The sequence below is a fragment of the Sturnira hondurensis genome, unplaced genomic scaffold (assembly GCF_014824575.4).
Source record: "Sturnira hondurensis isolate 20B ecotype Veracruz unplaced genomic scaffold, ASM1482457v3 Scaffold0022179, whole genome shotgun sequence".
In the NCBI taxonomy this organism is placed as follows: domain Eukaryota; kingdom Metazoa; phylum Chordata; class Mammalia; order Chiroptera; family Phyllostomidae; genus Sturnira; species Sturnira hondurensis.
Window position 1 is genome coordinate 288,785 of NW_028094810.1, and position 18,022 is coordinate 306,806.

Genomic DNA, 18,022 nt, shown 5'->3' on the forward strand with positions numbered 1-18,022 from the left:
GGAGAGCTTGGGGACGTGGGGCCCGGGGTAGCACCTGCTTCACTGGACACTTTCAGTCCCACTGGCCCCGCCCTGAAGGCTTCGCTAGAGCGGCCTCAGACTCCCCGGGGCGCACTGAGGGCAAAGCAGCCCTGATTGCCAGAGCAGGGTGCAGTCGGGCGGGCCATTGGGACCGTGACTGTGGCCATGTCCGCGGCGGCTGTGCACGGTCCGGTTGGGCCGGAGGCGGGGACGACTGGGTGCCACCGCGGTACGGGCGACACACGCGTCTCTGCGGGGCTGCGCGGGGTCCGCGGAGCGGCTGGGGGCGCGCGGCGCGGGCGCGGCGCTGGGCGCGGGGGGCGCTCCCGGCCGGGATGAGCTCACCGCAGTCGCGCCGGGGCTGAGCGCCAAGCCGGGCGGCGGCTCCTAGGCGGCTCCGCGGCGGAGCCGGACCGCGGGCCACCATGCTGGGCCTGGACGCGTGCGAGCTGGGGGCGCAGCTGTTGGAACTGCTCCGACTGGCGCTATGCGCCCGAGGTGAGCTGGCTCGTGTGGGTCCAGGGCGGCCACGTGGGCGGGGGGTTCTGGCGAGGGGTGGTTTTAGCCTGAGGCAGGGACCCGCCCCTCCCCCATGGAAACTTTGGGGGTGCGCGGGGACCTTGTGGTCTGGTCCTCCCGGCTGGGCTCTGGCGAGGTTGGGGGTCTTCCTACAGGCTAAACACTCCTGGGGATAGCAGCCAAGAGTGGGCGGGTCTGCTCCAGACATCCTACTCCTTTGGGTGGGGCTGAGGCTCCTTCAGGGTGTGTGGCGATTCCTGAGAAGACGAGCGCAGTGGGCAGGGAGTCAGACAAACGCTGCCCCAAGGCTCTGTGGAAAGGGGTCAGAGCCCCAATCCCAGCCCAGCTTAGGGAGGGGCTCTAGGAGACTCTGGGAGGCACCCCGGAGCTTCAGCTGAGGAAAGCTAACCCCCCCCCCCCGCCCCAGGGACGCTATGAAAGAAACTCCTAGAACTGTAGGAAGGCGATCAGAGACCCCAGCCCCCGACGGAGCAGGATAAGGGTCAGAGGCTTCTGAGAGCATTGTGGGCGTATGGAGAGAGGCCTCAGAGCACTGGGGGTCCCAGAGGACCATGGGGACAGGGCCTCTGCTTCAGAAAAGACTCTGGAGTTCACCATCCAATGATGGTGGTCCCCAGTCCTTGGGGATTTCTCCCATTTGGGGGTCTTCATTCCCCCTCTTTGGCCTCAGCGTCAGGGAGGGATCGTGGATGGATGGCTGGGCCAGAAGGTGGCAGCTGGTGCCTCCTAAAATGTCACTTGGCTCTTGTGAACCCCCCTGGGGACCTCCAGGGCCTCTCCTGAAGGGTGTGGATGCTACTAAGCGTCTTACAGCCTGCCCCTCTCTCCCTGAGGCCCCACGCACCCCTGCCTCTCTGAGCTCACACCTTCTTCCCCAGTCCCACGCCTCCTCCCTCCCAGCCCCTACAGGCAGGGGGAGGTACAGCCGGCCAGATGCAGGAGCTCCAGTTTCACAGGTGAATGCCCAGGGTAGCTGGTGGCATTTGCTTACCCACCTCCCAAACCTCAGTCCTTCTGACAGACACAGAAGGCGGGCAGCGGCCACCAGATGAGGTGCTGGACGAGGCTGTGCCAGGGTACCAGGCCCCGGCGAGGAAGAGCCTCCTGGAGATCCAGCAGCTGGACCCAGACGATGAGAGCCTAGCCAAGTACAAGCGGGTGCTTCTGGGGTCCCTGCCGCTAGCTGTGGGTATGAACGGGCCCTGGATGTGGGGGCTGTGGGTGAAAACTGGGGGGTGCATCCTGGAGACCTCCGATTTCTCCTCAGACCCGAGCCTGCCCAATGTGCAGGTGACCAGGCTGACGCTGATGTCTGAGCAGGCTCCAGGGCCCATGACCATGGACCTCACAGGTAACACCCTTCTGCCAACCACAGGCTGATCTTTGGGGTAGAGACCTGTTCGAACCCCATACCAAATCCCAGACCTCAGGCCCATCACGTAGACTTCACGGATACCGCCCCACTATGGGGGCTCCTGGGCAGGGTCTCAGCCGCTGCAGGCATTTGTCCCTCAGCTGTGCTTTTCTCTCAGGGGAGCTGGCTGCACTGAAAAACCAGGTGTTTGTCCTGAAGGAGGGTGTTGATTACAAAGTGAAGATTACTTTTAAGGTGAGAGCAGCTATCGTGGGCAGTGCCAGCCAGCCACAGGCTCCGCCTCCAAGACAGACCCGTTAACACTCTGTCCCTCAGGTCAATAAGGAGATTGTCAGTGGCCTCAAGTGTCTGCACCACACCTACCGCAGGGGCCTGCGAGGTGAGGGCCCTGTGAAGGGGAGGCCTGGGGGCTGGGGGGCTGGGGCTGAGTGGCACAGAGGGCAGCCCCTGATGCCCTCCCCCTCCCCCAGTGGACAAGGCTATGTACATGGTGGGCAGTTACGGCCCAAGCACCCAGGAGTACGAGTTTGTAACTCCGGTGGAGGAGGCGCCACGGGGCGCACTGGTGAGGGGCGCCTATGTGGTCACATCCTTCTTCACTGATGACGACAGGGAAGACCACCTTTCCTGGGAGTGGGGCCTCCACATCTGCCAAGACTGGAAGAGCTGAGCGCCCACCTTCCCTGCCCTGCCCTGGGAGCTGTCTTCCCACCTGGGATCCTGGTTTCCTCTGCCTCTGTCAGTCACTGCACAGGAACCCCCGAACATTCCCCAGCCCCTCTGTCAGTGACTAGACCCCTCATGACCTCTGCCCTGCCTCGGGACACCCCTTCCTGGGCTTGGCACTGTGCCCTGAATAGCCCCATTAAACGCCTGTCTCGGTGCCCACAGTGTCGCCTCTGTCTACCCCCCTCCCCCCAGGGGTGGGGGGAGCCTTGTGGCCTTATCTTTCCTGCGACCAGGACCGGGCGCCACGTGGCAGCTGCTGCTTGGCCCCCGGCCCTGTTATCTGCCCCCACCCCGTGGGCCTCCGCACTGCCATGGACGGCCCGCTCCTGCCCGTGTCGTTACTGCTGCTGCTCAGGGCCGCAGGCCTGTGGGGGCAGAGCTCAGGGCCCGGGGGCCCTTCGGAGGAGCCCTGGAAGGAGGAGGTTCCTGAGGAGGATGGGATCTTGGTGCTGAGCAGCCGCACCCTGGGCCTGGCCCTTCGAGACTACCCTGCCCTGCTGGTGGAGTTCTGTGAGTGCACAGGGTCAGCAGGGCCGGGGACCCGCAGGTGTCACCCAGTGTGCTTAGCCCCCCACTGTGTGGGCTCGGTGGTGGCTTATGCACTTGAAGGCACTTCCCTGGCGGGCACTACTCCATCAGAGGGCACCTGAGGCAGAGCTCTGGGGCTGGGCTGGAGCTAGGGGTCCAGCCTGAGCAGGTGGGAGGGGAGGCGCAGGTGGAGGGGAAACACGTGGTCATTGTCCTTCTGCAGACTCTCTGTGAAGGGCCAGATAAAAACTCACGCCTTGCATATTCTTCTGTGGCTTTTTACAACCTTTTACACATATGAAAGCCACTGAGCTGGCAGGCACCGACAGGCAGCAGCATATGGCAGGGAGCGCCGCCGCGGGGAGCAGCAACGGGAAGATCCTTCTCAAATGCACTGCCTGGGAGGTGCTGGCCACTGCTCCCTGTTCTGGGGGTCTTGCGTAGTCTGGTCTCTGGTGCGTGGGCATGACGCGGCTGGGGCTGGATGGGCCTGGGGCTCCTCCAGGAGCGGGGGATAGACAGCACATGCTCCGTGCTGGACCCGACTGACCCTGCGTTTGCCAGCTCTGGCTGGGCGGGAGCGGGGCTGCGGCTGGCACTGTGGAGGCCAGGGGCACTCATGGTCCTGTCCCCCAGACGCCCCGTGGTGTGCGCACTGCAAGGCACTGGCCCCAGAGTACATCAAGGCAGCTGCCCTGCTGGCAGCAGAGTCAGCCACAGCCAGGCTGGCCAAGGTGGATGGGCCTTCTGAGCCAGAGCTGACTGAGGAGTTTGCTGTGACAGAGTACCCCACACTCAAGTTCTTCCGTGATGGGAACCGCACACACCCGGAGGAGTATACTGGTACAGGGGTAAGCGTGTGTGGGGTGGGGTGGGCAGGGGCTGGGCCCAGGCTGATGGGGCTCTCCACAGGCCCCCAGGAGGCTGAGGGCATCGCCAAGTGGCTGAGGCGGCGGTTGGGTCCCAGCACTACACGTCTGGAAGATGAGGAGGGTGCCCAGGCATTGATAGATGCCCAGGACGTAGTGGTCATTGGCTTCTTCCAGGTGAGCTAGTGGCACACGGGTCCAGGCTTTGGGAGCAGGGCCCTTGGCCCCAGCTGGCCTCACAGACATGGGCCCATTAGGACCTGCAGAATGAGGATGTGGCTACCTTCCTGGCTCTGGCCCAGGATGCTCTGGACATGACCTTTGGCCTCACCGACCGGCCGCAGCTCTTTCAGAAGTTTGGCCTCACCAACAACACTGTGGTTCTTTTTAAGAAGGTGGGTCAGGGTCAGGGCCAGGGCGGTGGTCAGCAGGGGCTATGGCTCCTGCTGACCCTGTCTGGTGTTGTCCAGTTTGACGAGGGGCGGGCAGACTTCCCAGTAGATGAGGAGCTGGGCCTGGACCAGGATGACCTGTCCCGCTTCCTCCTCACGCACAGCATGCACCTGGTCACTGAGTACAACAGCCAGGTGAGCGGGCTGCAGGGGCAGGTACAGGAGCAGATATCGGGGCAGTGGGAGGGGGACCGTGGGAGCCAGCCCTGAGTCCGGCCTGCCTCCGCAGACGTCCCCCAAGATCTTTGCGGCCAGGATCCTCAACCACTTGCTGCTGTTCATCAACCAGACACTGGCCCCGCACCAGGAGCTACTGGCGGGCTTCAGGGAGGCGGCACCTCCATTCCGGGGGCAGGTACTGGCTGGGTGGGGGGCGGGTGGTGGGGAGGCCAGTGCCCAGTGCTCACTCCCTGCTGGCAGGTGCTGTTCGTGGTGGTGGACGTGCGTGCCGACAACAGCCATGTGCTACAGTACTTCGGGCTCAGAGCGGAGGAGGCCCCCACCCTGCGCTTCATCAACATGGAGACCACTAAGAAGTACATGCCTGCAGACCAGGAACTAGTCACTGCCACCTCGGTGGCTGCCTTCTGCCACTCAGTCCTCGGAGGCAAGGTCAAGGTCCGTGCTGGGTGGCCTGCTCAGGGTGTGGGGTGGGAACAGCAGCTCTCAGGAGAGACCCCTAATGAAGCATCTGGCCTGGTTCCCCCCAGCCCTATCTTCTGAGCCAGGAGGTCCCCCCCGACTGGGACCAGCGTCCAGTCAAGACCCTTGTAGGCAAGAATTTTGAGCAGGTGGCTTTTGATGAAACCAAGAATGTGTTTATCAAGTTCTGTGAGTGTGGAGGCCAGTGGATGGTGGGTAGTGGGCAGTATGGGGTCCAGCTGGCCATGCCAACACCCCGCCGTCCTAGATGCCCCATGGTGTACCCATTGCAAGGAGATGGCACCGACCTGGGAGGCACTGGCTGAGAAGTACAGAGACCACGAGGACATCATCATTGCCAAGCTAGATGCCACAGCCAATGAGCTGGAAGCCTTCCCTGTGCATGGCTTCCCCACCCTCAAGTACTTCCCAGCAGGGCAGGGTCAGAAGGTGAGGCATGGCCCCACCCTCTTGGTCCGAGTCCTGAGATGGAGAAGGGCACGACCTTCGAGTGTGGCCTTAGTATGTGGGCTCTGGGATGGGCTGGATCTCAGAGGACAAGGCTCAGCCAGCACAGGGTGTGGCCTTGGCCTGGGGTCGGACAGGGTCTCAGTTAGGGTGGGGCCTTAAGACAGTGGAGTGTGGGGTGGGTGTGGCCTGGCCAGGGCAGGGGCTGGGAGGACTTGGCTTATCTTCCAGTCCCTCCTGTGCCTCCTCAGGTGATTGACTACAGAGGCCCCCGGGACCTGGAGACCCTCTCCAAGTTCCTGGACAATGGGGGCAAGCTACCCGAAGAGGAGCCCGCCGAGGAGCCCTTAGCCCCCTTCCTAGTAAGTGCCTCTACCCAGTGTTCCAGACTTCTGGGCACGTCTCTGGACGGGGGTGGGGGGAGTAGGGGAGGGGTCACGGGACTGATGAGTCAGGAGTCAGGGCTGGGCTGGAAGCTGCACCTCTGTGACCCTTTCCAGGAGACGGTAGCCAATTCCACCGTGGAGCCCCGGGAGGAGCTGTAGCCACCCCATCAGTGCTAGGGAGCCACCTCCTCAGGTGCCTGGGAAGCTGTGGGCGCTGAATAAAGAGTTTTAGTCCCGCACTGTGTGTAGTTCCTGAGCGTGGCTGGCCCCCAGCACCACACCCCCCCCAGCTTTGGCCAAATCTCAGCCTCCTGGGGTTCCATGTTGCATGGGGCCTAGACCCTACTTCCAAGCCCTCCTCAGTGGACCCCCACTCAGGTATGAGTCTGGGTCCCCTCCTGGGCAGGAATGGGGGATATGATGTTGCTGCCAGCTTTGGCCCCTCCCTCTCCAGAGCTCTGCCATCTTGGCCCCACAATTCACCCCATTCCTGAGACCTCTGGATGCCAGTGCAACCTTGCTGCTGAGGCATGACAGGCACTGCACAGAGCAGGCCAGGAGAGCGGGGACAGGCTACCTGTGCCATAGGCTGGCCGAGGTGGCGCTCCCCACACCAGGTCCCACTGACACAAGGTCTGTAGGTCTGTATACTCCACAGCCAGGGCAGGTTCTAAACTGATTTTATTTCATTATTATCCAAGTACCTTTGAAAAGATAATTGTACAAGTCAGCGCATGAAAAATGGGCTGGGGCAGCCCCTTGCTGGCCCTAGCCTGAGAAATGTACATATTTACATGGGCCCTCAGAAAGGAGGGCCCAGGGCCCACTGAGCCAGCGCTGTGGAGACTGAGGGTGGAGAGGGAGCAATGAGGTGCCCCATTGCCGGATCCACACAGTGGCAGCAAGAGACAAGCTGTGTTGAAGGCACTCCGTGACATGTACAATTTAGAGGCCCTGAGGGCCCTCTGAGCCCTGGGCCTGCATTAGGCCCTACAAGGGCAGGGCAGGGCAGGGCAGGGCAGGGCATGTCGGGTGAGTCCTGAAGGGAGAGGCAGAGCCTCTGGTGTGAGTGCCCTGGGGGAGGCACCAGGGGGTGGGCCTGTGGCTAGCAGTAGGGGCCCTCTGGGGAAGGTCATCAAGGCGGCCTGGTGGCGGGCTCTCTGCTTGCTTGGGTGGACTCAAAGTAGTGCTGTGGAGGGGTGGACAGGGCCCCCTCGTTGGCAGGCAGACAGACGCCTGTGGGACCACCCAGCGGGACTCCCGCTCACCTGGATACAGACGGCCCAAAGCGGTGGGCAGCAGGGGGCAGGCAGTCCCTGGCCTTACACGAGTGCTGTGCCTGCACACACGTGAGAGCACCTGATGTGGCACAGCCCTTCGTGGCTCTGCCTGGCCCTCCCTGTCCCCACCTGATGAGAGTGCGGCCTGGCGCAGAGGCCGGGACTGCCAGTCAGTCCACCTTCTCAACCTTGCCGATGATCTTCTCCTCAAAGACAGGCAGGATGGCCTCGTCTTCCCGAACCTCCTCGAACACCACTCCACAGTCAAACTCGTCACTCACTTTCTTGAAGTAGTATCTGGGGGGATGGGGTGGGAGGAGATGAGGGCCTGTCCACTCCTCTCCTGCCCAGGCCCCCCCACCCTCGGGGCCGCCCAACCTCCTAGCCGGGTGACCCCATGGTCCCACAGGCACAGTACTTGGCGGCCACACTCCAGACACATCGTGCAGGGCACGTGAGCTGGTTCTGCCTGGTGGCCGGCGCCGAAGTGTGGACACTGAGCAATAACCACACGTGGTGTCCTCCGCCCTGGCCTCTAGAGGGCTGTGGGGAGACGAGGGCAGGTTCGGGGCTCCTGCTTCCTATGGGCTGAGCATGTCCTCTCCAGCAGGGTGCTTTGCCTCCCCAAAGGCCCACACAGAGCCCTGTGGAGCCTGGCCCTTCTCTAGAGGCCGCACCTTCCACTTCCAAAGGGCACTTTCTCACCACTCAGTGGACAGGGAAACCGCTCACTGGAGACCATGTGGGCTGACCTCAGCTAAGACCCCTTGTGAACCCTCCTCCTCCTGCGGTGCTTACCCAGGAGCCTCCAGGGGCTGATCTCGGGCTGATCTCAGGCTGGCAGGGCCAAGCAACCTGTGGCAGACCCTAAGAGGAGGGCCCTGGCTTCTGTGTCTAATACAAATGGGTTGAATCAGAAGGCTGGAGACAAGGCCAATGCAGGTCAGACCAGCATGGGGACAGACAGACCACTGTGTTTGGCCCTATTTCCCCATCTTCAAGGTAGGGACTGTCCAGACCCCTCAGCTGGCCTGGAGGCCTCAATCACCTAAGGCTCAGGTTTGGGGCTGGAAGTCTTGAGGCTGCCCATGCCTCACATAACCAGGTGCTTCCGCCAACAGCTCAGGGTTGGGTAAGCAGGTAAAGGGTGGTGGTGACAGGGGGAGCAACGACTCGATGGGACAAGAACAGGGCCCCCAGCACTACCTGGGGAGGATGGCTGCTCACCACAGACCCCAGCCCTTCATTCTCACCTATAGTTGCCCTTCTTGGTCAGCAGGTCCTTGAACTGGCCCAGGGTAACTGCACGGCCCCGCACCAGGGTCCGGTAGGGGATAGGTTCCCCGCAGAAGTAATAGGCCACAACGATGCTGTCACACAACTGGGAGTTCCCACCACCTGCCTTCCTCTGCGACTTCGTCCTGGAGGCAGAGATACTGTGGTTATTGCTGGGATCAGAATGCCGCAGGGCACCTCCCAATAGCCCTGAGGCTTCGGACTTCCCAGGAAACAATGGGGTGAGGCCTGCAGGGGTGAGCTGGAACACACCGAGAAATGCTACACATCCACAGGCCCCAGTGTCCACCCCACCACAGAGCTGTACCCAGTCCCCTGGGGCCCTTGCCCCACATGGTATCTCAACCCAGGGTTCCAGCCGTGCACCAAACCCACACATAAAGACACACAGCATGGATGCCAGCTCATCTCCCACTGCCCACCCCGTTCGCCCCACAGTGCCTCAGTTTACCTGCCACCCTCCTCCACACCCTGGAAAGTCCCAGGTCTCTCTGTGGCCTGAACTGGCTGATGGGCAGCACCCCCAACCCCAGCCATATGAGAGAGGAGGCCAGCAGGCCTCTCAGGTCTTGAACCCATGGTGGGTCCTTCCACCTTCTTCTTAAGGTGGCTGGGCCACTAGAACCAATACAGCCCCTGCCTCTGGGCTGCACTATACCACCTGTACCCCGGTAAAGCCTGCTGCCCCATGACTGCACAGACATGGAAGGCCAGGTATTGGAGAAACAGAGTTATGATGAGTTACACGGACCTGCCCCCCGTGGGGAGCTCGTCCGAAGACCAGCAGCAGCATCCAGCCAGACTCCAGAGACAGGTGAGGCCAGCACCCTAGATTGGGCTCTCACTTCAATGGGTGCTAAGCAGCCATTCTGTGTCTGGGACAGGGAGCACTCCCTGTCCTCATAAGTGTCCCTGGTCCTTGTGACTGCTCTGGAATCGCCCGAGTACACACGGGCACAGCCTTTGGCACCCCCGTCAGCAGGGCGTGGTGGGCAGCTTCCCGCACCAGCGTCAGGTCGGGAAGGCCACCGGGCCTCACAGTGGGCTCTGCTCTCCCTGGCACTCTTGGACACACTCTGCAGTCACTTCACCTGTGTGGCCGCTCACCACATTAGCCATCCTTCACGCCTGCTTTCCTTCCCTTAGTCCTGAAACCTCAAACCCAGCCGGTCCTGGGAGCCCACCTGGATGGTCCTGGGTGGGCCTGTTTCCTACAGAAGGGAAGCAGGGTTCCTGCCCCTCCAGGCCCCACATGCTGGGGAGGCTCTGAGCCGGCTGGCATTATCCGGGGTAACCTGGTGAGGGCCGAGGTGAGAGGCCCCCCTGCCGTGTCTTGACGGAAACACAGAGGGGGGCAGGGGGGAGCCGACCAGGCACTGTCTGCACGTGCCCCACAGCTCCCCGATGCCCACCCTCCTCCCCACGAGGTTGGGGAGTAGACATGTCCCAAGCTAAAACACAGCCTGGCTCGCTCGCCGCGCACACAGCTTCTGGCACCACAGGTGCTGCCACTCTCCATCAGCAGCGTGTCAGGGGAGTGACCGGGGCTCTCAGACCCCAAGGCCTGGCTGGGAGTCGCAAGGACAGTAAAGGCAGGTGGGGAGGGTATACGGCCGGAACACAGAAGGCAGAGTGGACTGGACCTCCTGTCTAACCTGTCAGTCATCTGTCACCACATGGACAGTCAGCGTGTCCCCTGTGACAGACACAGGAAGGAAAGGCCTGGGAACAGCTTGCAGCCCCAGCTCTTCCAGTGTGGTGCCCAGGCTCCCGCCCTGGGAACAGGTGCCGCTGCTCCACTACCCTGATCCACGGGGCAGGCTGGGTGAGCAGCACGAGAGGACCCATGGGGGACGCACGTACTCGGTCTCGGAGAGCTCCGTGTCGGACACTGCTGGCACCACGCTCAGCACGGGCGTGCACACCGGCCTGACGCAAGAGCGCCCCCGCTGGATGACCTCCTGCACATACCTAGGGAATAACCGCGTCAGTGAGCCACACAGGCCTGGGGCAGGGCTGCCTCCACACTCCGCGGTGACGACAGGGTGAGCAGGCGGAGCAGGTGCTCCCCGAAAGGCTCCATCACCACTGCGCAAGGTTCCCGCTGTGAGACAGGCGAACCCTGTCTTGGCGGTGAAACTGTCGGACCAGCTAAGAAACAGATGCTACCCGCATCATCCAAGCTCCCCAGATTCTTCGTCTGTGGTCAGAGCCCTCTGGCTCCCTGGAACACACTTTGGGGAGCCCCTCCTCTGAGGTGCTGGGATTCTTGTCATTTCATTCACATCAAGAGGGTCTGGCCTCTTCCCTGTGGGTGCAGCTCTTCCCACTTGGTGCTCTGACATGGGCCTGGGTCCTGGCGCACGGTCACTGCTCTGTCTGAAGCAGCCAGAGTCCTATTCTGGGGCTCACTGCCCAGCCGCTCCTCTCCAAGTGGCCATCCACCCTGGGCATGAGCTGTGCGGCCCTAACAGTAATTTTTGCTCTGACTGACTTAAGTGGGGTCACCCCCCGAGGAGCTTGGGGAGGCCCAGAACTTCCACTGCCACCTCCAGACCTCTGCTCTGTGGCCATTTACTAAAAGGCCCACGTGCCCTCAACTGGCGACACGTGGACATGCCAGAGCCACTGGCTGAAACCCCACAGGTGGCTCAGCCCCCAAAACATGTCACAGAATGACTCCAATGGCCACAGAGAGACCACACTGTTGTGAGGGACGGGCTGGGTGCTGGCAAGAAGAGGGAACACGAGTCCTACTCCCCAGAGACCACAGCAAGAATGGCGCCCCAGGAAACTCCTGGCAGAGGAAGGAGTCCCAGCCCTCTGCTGCCCCGTCGGCCTCAGGCCACAGGCATCCTGTGCAGAGCTGGCCGGCTCTGTGTCGGCTGAGCAAGATCACAAGGTGAGCCTTGAGCTGGCTGTAAAAAACATGGTCACCTTCAATGACTAGGGGATGGCTTCGGACTTTCACCTGTGCCCAAGAAGGGTGATGGGGAGAGTTGGCACCTGACACCAGCTTCTACAGAGCAGCATTGCCCCACACAGTGAGGCCCATGGGGGGAAGTGGAGTCGGGAACTGGATGACTGAAGACTGGGCAAGGGGAACTAGTACGTCTAAGGAAACAGTGGATGTGATGCCAGGCCCTGGTGCAAACTACAAATTCCAGGCCCCTCAGAAACTTTCATCACCTGGGGGTTCCAACGAACCAGCACGTCTGGGAAAGTGACCTCGAAGCCCAGTGAAAAGGGTCAGGGAAGCCCCTCCGGTCCCTCTGCTTCCCTGGAGGAGAGAACAGGGCTTGGCCAAGGCCATGGAGGCAGCAGGCTGAGCTGCTCTGCCCCTGAAGGCACAGTGAGGAGTGGCTGTGGGGCCGGGGGTCTCTCCCAAAGTTTTATACCCGCACCTATCTCAGCACTGCTTACTGTCCTACCTGCAAATGGCACTGGGTATGGCTCCTGAATGGAGGCAGCCAGGACCCCTGGGACCAACACCTCTGAACTCAGCCTTCACAACAATCAGTGGTGACCTGACTGTGCAACCTCCAGCAGTTTCATGCCCCTAAGGCCTGGCCTTAGTGGCCTCCCACAAAAACCAGCGGGGAGTGCACGCTCAGAAAGCAGAGCAGGCGTGATCAGGGGAAAGACACTTCCTCAGGACAGTGCAATGACCACCTGCCCTCCTAGTCCTTGGTTGCTCAGCAAGGTTGTGTGGAAGACACTGGAAGGAAAAACTCACTACTGCTGGTGGGCACCCAGAATGGCTCTGTGTATGGACCTTAGGCCTCAGGAAGTTCTGCCCGAGTGTAACCACCATACTTAGAGGGGCCCTGAAAGGTGCCAGCCCTGCTCTCCCCCATGGCCCCATACCTCTGCTTTGAGGGCACTTTGCTGGCTCTCTTCTCTTCTTCCTCCAGGCGCCTGCGGGCCTCCTCCAGCTGGGTCAGAGGGTTGGGGGCCGGGTTGGGTGGCATTGTAGGGTCTTGAATGAAGAGATGAGAGGGCTGGACAGAGTTTCGGAGCTGAGCGCTGACCCAAGGGTGCACGGCCCCAGGACGCTCAATGGACAAGGGCCTGGAGCTCTCGTGAACCTGCTGCTTCTTCGCCCCAGACGACCTTCGGGAGCAAGAGAACACAAGTGGCACAGCCTGAAACCCCGGGCCATAGGCAGGCACCCGGAGCTGGGCAGGAGCCAGCAGCAGAGGTTGAGCTCAGCACTGGCCCTCGGACACCTGGAGCCGGAGGCCCTTGTGCCCTGGCCAGCAAAAGCCATGTGAACTTCAGCCACTTCCTCCTATACTACATGATACAAACATTCCTTTTTTTCAAAAAATTTAAAAAATATATTTTATTGATTATGCTATTACAGCTATCCTAATTTGCCCCCCTTTGTCCCCCTCCTCCCAGTACTTTCACTCCCTCCAGCAACTCCCCCACTTAGTTCGTGTTCATGGGTCATGCATTTGAGTTCTTTAGCTTCCCCATTTCCTACACTATTCCTAACCTCCCCCTGTCTATTTTGTACCTACCAACTGTGCTTCTTCATTCCTGTGTCTTTCCCCCCATGCTTCCCCCCCCCCGCCCCCACCACTGATTACCCTCCAAACGATCTCCGTATCTATGATTCTGTTTCTGTTCTGGTTGTTTCCTTAGTTTGTTTTTTAGATTCAGTTGTTAGTTGTGAGTTTGTTGCCATTTTAATGTTCGTAGTTTTGATCTTTTTCTTAAGTCCCTTCAACATTTCATGTAATAATGGCTTGCATACTTTAAGAAATAATTTTAAAAATATATTTTATTTACTTATTTTAAGATTTTATTTATTTTTCTTTAGAGGGGAAGGGAAGGAGAGAGGGAGAGAAATATCAATGTATGGTTGCCTCTGGTGTGTCCCGTCGGGAACTGGCCTACAACCTAGGCATGTGCCCTGACTGGGAATCGAACCGCGATCGTCTGATTCGCAGGCCCACGCTCAATCTACTGAGCTACACCAGCCATGGCTATTTATTTATTTTTAAAGAGGGGAAGGGAGGGAGAGGGAAACATCAATGTGCAGCTGCCTCTCAAGCACCCCCTTACTGGGAACCTGGCCCAAAACCCAGGCATGTGCCCTGACTGGGAATTGAACCAGAGATCCTTTAGTTCACAGGTGGGTGTTCAATCCACTAAGCCACACCAGCCAGGGCTCAAAAAAATTTTTTTATTTATTGATTTTAGAGAGACAGAAAGGCGGGAGGAAGGGAAAGAAACATCACTTTGTTGCTCCACCCACTTGTGTATTCATTGATTGATTCTTATATGTGCCCTGACTGGGGACTGAACCCACAACCTTGGCAGGTCAGGCTGACACTCTAACCAACTGTGCTACCCAGTCAGGACTACACTCCTTTTCTTGTAACTTATGTTTAACAGATTTATTGATATACAAACCAAATCAGCCCTGGCTGGTGTGGCTCAGTGGATTGAGCACCAGCCTACGAACCAAGGGGTTGCTGGTTTGATTCCTGGTCAGGGCACAGGCCTGGGTTGTGGGCCAGGTCCCCAGTGGGGGGGGTGTGATTGGCAACAAACTGATGTTTCTCTCATATGCTGATGCTTCTCACCACCCCCCCTTTCTCTCCCTTCCACGCTCTCTAAAAATAAATAAAATCTTTAACCCCCCCATCCCCCGACAAAACCCAAGCTCACACAGTGGGTGAGGCCATGCCACGAAGAACACTGGCAAAGCAGCTTTAGAGGCTCGCCAGCTGGTTCTGCACACCTGTGCCCACACCCCCAGGACACCAGGCACTGCTTACCCATGGCCGGCCTTCCTGTGCCTGCTAATCTCCTTCTCCCCCTCAATGATCCACTGCATGATCTTCTGGTTCTTCTCTGCGTCCTCTGAAGGGCCTGGCACCTCAGCACTGGCACTCTTTCCTGACTCAGCCTTCTTGGCATTTCTCTTGGAGGTGATGCCGGCCTTCCCGCTGCAAAAGCAAGACCTGGGAGTCACCCATTGACTTAACCTGGCCGTCACTGGATGGCTGGCCACCTGTGCTCCATACCCTGTATGGCTCCCTAAATGTGAAGGCCTTGATGAAATGGTATATTCTAGCAGCTCTCCAGGGTTACAGGGTTTTTTTCAGGCGACTCCATGGCAAGAAGTGAAGGAAGGAGTCTAAGCATCACTGGCTAAGCAGGCTAGTACCCCAGACGGACCAGCACCCCAGGCAGAAGCCTGGCACCTATTCCTGTGCCTGAGCTCTTGCCACACGTCTGCAATCCCTGCAGCTGACCTTGGTTTAGTGACTTTTAAAGGGGAATTCTAGCCTAGAAAACCAGAACAGAATCCATGGGGGACATGACCTCTCACTGAGACCTCTTCCTCCTGGAATATACGTGTGCCCCTCATGGCCACAAGCCCAGGGACAAAAGATCCAGAGCCCCAGTTTCAGATCATGGCTTGGACCACCCAAGACACTTACCTGTAGGCCAGGCTGTCACTGGCATTGGGGGTGGTGCCCACATTCTCTGAGTGGCTTCGGGTCTTGGCTGTGTGGCTGTGCAGTTCTGGGCCCCAGGCAAAGCTGCTCTGGACACGGCGGGCAGCCTCGATCTCAGTCTGTTCCTTGGGCCTAGTCACACCGTGGTGGCTGTGGTGGTGGCTGTGCCTGTGGAGGTGCATGCCAACAGCCTCCAGCTTTGCCCCCAACTTGGGCGCGTGCTTGCCATGCCCCAGGGGTGCACCTCCCAGCACCCCAGATATCTTGGGCATGTGTATGCTGTCAGGGGAGCGGTGGCCAGGCCCAGGGGACTGGCAGCCGGGAGTCCTCATGACCCGCTGCACGTGCTCATCCAGGATGCTCTCGGGGTTCTCCTCATGCGCATCACGCAGCCCCACGCAGCCCACATCTGCATAGCGGGGTGGGAAGTTGTGCCAGGCTGGGGCCAAAGGCAGCTTGTGACTGGCCCCTGGGGGTGCAGAGGACACATCGCCATCCTCGCCTTCTTCTTCCTGTAGGGACAAGACCATACATTACCTCTCGGTACCTGCTGGACCAAGGAAACCTCACACTCAGGGAAACAAACAACAAATAAGAAACAACCACCGAACAAATACAAAGCTAATCGGTGCCACGTCCTGGGGGTCAGGAGCCCTGAGCCCAGGGTGAGGCAAGGACCAGGGGAGGTGCCGGAGGTGCTACCCAACTCCCGAGAGCTTTTCTGTCCCTGCAGATCCCTGAGCAAGCACTGCTGGGCTGCGGGCCTGGGCGCAGATGCGACTGAGGACAGGAAGCTGTGCTCACCCCGAAGTGTGCAAGGACGTGCAACTGCCATGTACCAATGCTTCAGGGAACACAACGCCAGAGAAACCTCTGCATTGGCTTAGTTTTCTCTTATGCTTCTCAATAAAGAATTTTGTTTTCTTTCAGTAAAATTTTCCTATTCCTCAATTTTATTGCCATATTTCCCATAATGTTTTCAAAGGGAATATGGCCTTTGTACAGAAGAGCTTGTTTTTTGTTTATCTTTCTACCTGTTTCTTGATAAATTCCCACATTAAACTAATTGAATTTTATTCAGTTCTCTTCAGGTTAACAGAACCATATGTGTAAACATAAACATTGTGTCACTTTAATTCCAAAAGATACAGCTCATATTTATTCTCTCATCTTATTGAGTTGTCCAAACCAGGATAATGTTGAACAAATTTGGTAATAACTGAAAAAGGTGGGGGGGACTAAGCTACACCTGTACTTTAATTACAAAGATCTCCAAAAGTTTACCATACAACTTCTCACTAAAGTACCTAAATCTCATTAGTTCAGGCTCAGGGTAAAATATAGCACAAAAGAGGTCAGAGGGCAACAGAAGGAGACTCACAGATGGAGGGTGAATGCACCCTCTCCTGGCACAGCCTGGAGCCACCTCTGCAGGGACTTGGACCCCTGGGCTCCCACACCCCATCCCATCACCTCTCTGTTTTGCAGGGCTCAGGGACCAGGAGACTTTGCACTGAGGGGTCTTCCCAGGGCACTGAAAGTATTGAAGCCATTTACTCCCCAAGGCAGCAGCAAGAAAAAAACCCTATAAATCCTTGAGAGGTGCAGGTGCCAACCTTGAGCTGAGATCCAGTTTCACTTAAAGTTTTGCATATGTAAGAATTCAGTGTTACTTACTTAAGTATTCAGTTAAGTTTTCATCTCCTTTTTTAAAAAAGTTTTTATTTATTTATTTTTAGAGAGGGGGAGGGAGTGACAAAGAGAGGGAAACATCAGCGTGTGGTTGCCTTTTGTGAGCTCCCCACTGGGGACCTGGCCTGCAATGCAGGCACGTGCCCTGAGTGGGAATCAAACCAGCGACGCTTCGGTTCACAGACTGGTGCTCGGTCCACTGAGCCACACCAGCCAGAGCAATAGTTTTAATTTCCTTCTTTGTTTTTATTTTCAAAATTTCACAACAAAAGTAAGTTATTTTAAAAATTCTGTAGTTATTTCTTTTTAAAAAGGACTATTATCTATAGCATGATTTATTTAGTTTACAAAATCAATACTCCAGTTTTTCTTCAAAGCGTATAAATCTTTTGCCTTTTTTTTAGATTACAAAATCACACGTGGGAACAGAGACTGCACCGGCAGCTGCTGCGCAGTGTGCCGCACGGGAGGACTAAGGGATGTCCCAGGGAGCAAACCCACTGGAATAGCCTGGGGCCTGGGCACCTGCCCTCGGGTCTGGGCACCCATGTCTGGAGGCCACCGTAGGCTACCTACTGCCTGTGGAGAGCCCACCTGAGCTCGAGGCCATGTTCCTGTCAATTACTTCCTGCATGATAATGGAGAAATACAAAGGGCAGTTCATTTGAACACTTTTATCAAAGAACACTGTGCTGGGACCAGCCTCTCTCCTGAGAGCTAGTGGTGGTTCTAGGCTCAGCCACCTTGCACCTGCTAGTGACACCATAGAGAGCGAAACATCTACACCAGACATTCGAAAAACACACTGACACGCACAGCCCCAGCTACCTTCACAATGTCTTGCCCAAAATGTTGACCTGCCAGAACAAACACGCACAGCCACTGAGCCAAGATTAAAAACTTGACAGAACAATTATGACACCTCAATTCTATAGCAAAAAGGTTGTGAATTCTCCCTTTCTTTGACTTTATTTATTTATTTATAAATAGAGGAAAAGGGAGGGAGAGAAAGACCAATGTATGGTTACCTCTCATGCGCCCCCCATCAGGGACCTCGCCTGCAACCCAGGCATGTGCCCCGACTGGGAAACGAACCAGGGACCCTCTGGTTCGCAGGCCAGTGCTCAATCCACTGAGCCACACACCAGCCAGGGCCTTTCTTTGACTTCTTTTAAGAAATTTTATGCCCTGGCTGGTGTAGCTCAGTGGATTGAGCACGGGCCTGCAAACCAGAGGATCTCAGTTCGGTTCCCAGTCAGGGCACA

The 18,022-nt window shown here is 58.1% G+C and overlaps 3 protein-coding genes across 8 annotated transcripts in view; 2 read left to right on the forward strand and 1 right to left on the reverse strand.

Moving 5' to 3' along the window:
* The first annotated feature begins 375 nt into the window (after window positions 1-375).
* ARHGDIG (Rho GDP dissociation inhibitor gamma) lies at window positions 376-2,822 on the forward strand. 2 transcript variants are annotated; one of them, XM_037034626.1, is made up of 6 exons: window positions 376-519; window positions 1,571-1,750; window positions 1,829-1,912; window positions 2,094-2,170; window positions 2,252-2,315; window positions 2,549-2,822. In XM_037034626.1, the coding sequence occupies exons 1-6, from the start codon at window positions 447-449 to the stop codon at window positions 2,728-2,730; spliced, it is 660 nt and encodes a 219-aa protein (XP_036890521.1). In that variant the 5' UTR covers window positions 376-446; the 3' UTR covers window positions 2,731-2,822. The 2 variants fall into 2 exon arrangements, with proteins under 2 accessions (XP_036890521.1, XP_036890520.1); XM_037034625.1 differs by having other exon boundaries at window positions 2,407-2,682.
* Window positions 2,823-2,892: 70 nt separating this feature from the next.
* Window positions 2,893-6,230, forward strand: PDIA2 (protein disulfide isomerase family A member 2). The gene is made up of 11 exons (XM_037034559.1): window positions 2,893-3,175; window positions 3,830-4,036; window positions 4,106-4,239; window positions 4,320-4,457; window positions 4,533-4,649; window positions 4,744-4,869; window positions 4,935-5,132; window positions 5,225-5,345; window positions 5,425-5,606; window positions 5,876-5,986; window positions 6,125-6,230. The coding sequence occupies exons 1-11, from the start codon at window positions 2,977-2,979 to the stop codon at window positions 6,167-6,169; spliced, it is 1,578 nt and encodes a 525-aa protein (XP_036890454.1). The 5' UTR covers window positions 2,893-2,976; the 3' UTR covers window positions 6,170-6,230.
* A 444-nt stretch (window positions 6,231-6,674) lies between these two features.
* Window positions 6,675-18,022, reverse strand: part of AXIN1 (axin 1) — a 72,728-nt gene continuing 61,380 nt past the window's right edge. For 3 of the 5 annotated variants that reach the window (XM_037034509.1, XM_037034511.1, XM_037034507.1), the window contains exons 6-11: window positions 15,048-15,577; window positions 14,379-14,549; window positions 12,454-12,699; window positions 10,450-10,557; window positions 8,544-8,711; window positions 6,675-7,587 (exon numbers count right to left, since the gene is read on the reverse strand). In XM_037034509.1, coding sequence (XP_036890404.1) covers window positions 7,461-7,587; window positions 8,544-8,711; window positions 10,450-10,557; window positions 12,454-12,699; window positions 14,379-14,549; window positions 15,048-15,577 — 1,350 coding nt within the window. In that variant the 3' untranslated portion in view covers window positions 6,675-7,460. The remainder of the gene's footprint in view (window positions 7,588-8,543; window positions 8,712-10,449; window positions 10,558-12,453; window positions 12,700-14,378; window positions 14,550-15,047; window positions 15,578-18,022) is intronic. The other 2 variants (XM_037034510.1, XM_037034508.1) reach the window with 2 other exon arrangements.

Coding starts and splice junctions, on each gene's coding strand:
- ARHGDIG (XM_037034625.1), top strand. CDS start 447: ATGCTGGGCCTGGACGCGTGCGAGCTGGGGGCGCAGCTGTTGGAACTG. Junction 520..1,570: donor ACTGGCGCTATGCGCCCGAG/GTGAGCTGGCTC, acceptor CCCAAACCTCAG/TCCTTCTGACAGACACAGAA. Junction 1,751..1,828: donor GTCCCTGCCGCTAGCTGTGG/GTATGAACGGGC, acceptor ATTTCTCCTCAG/ACCCGAGCCTGCCCAATGTG.
- PDIA2 (XM_037034559.1), top strand. CDS start 2,977: ATGGACGGCCCGCTCCTGCCCGTGTCGTTACTGCTGCTGCTCAGGGCC. Junction 4,037..4,105: donor ACACCCGGAGGAGTATACTG/GTACAGGGGTAA, acceptor GGCTCTCCACAG/GCCCCCAGGAGGCTGAGGGC. Junction 4,240..4,319: donor TGGTCATTGGCTTCTTCCAG/GTGAGCTAGTGG, acceptor TGGGCCCATTAG/GACCTGCAGAATGAGGATGT.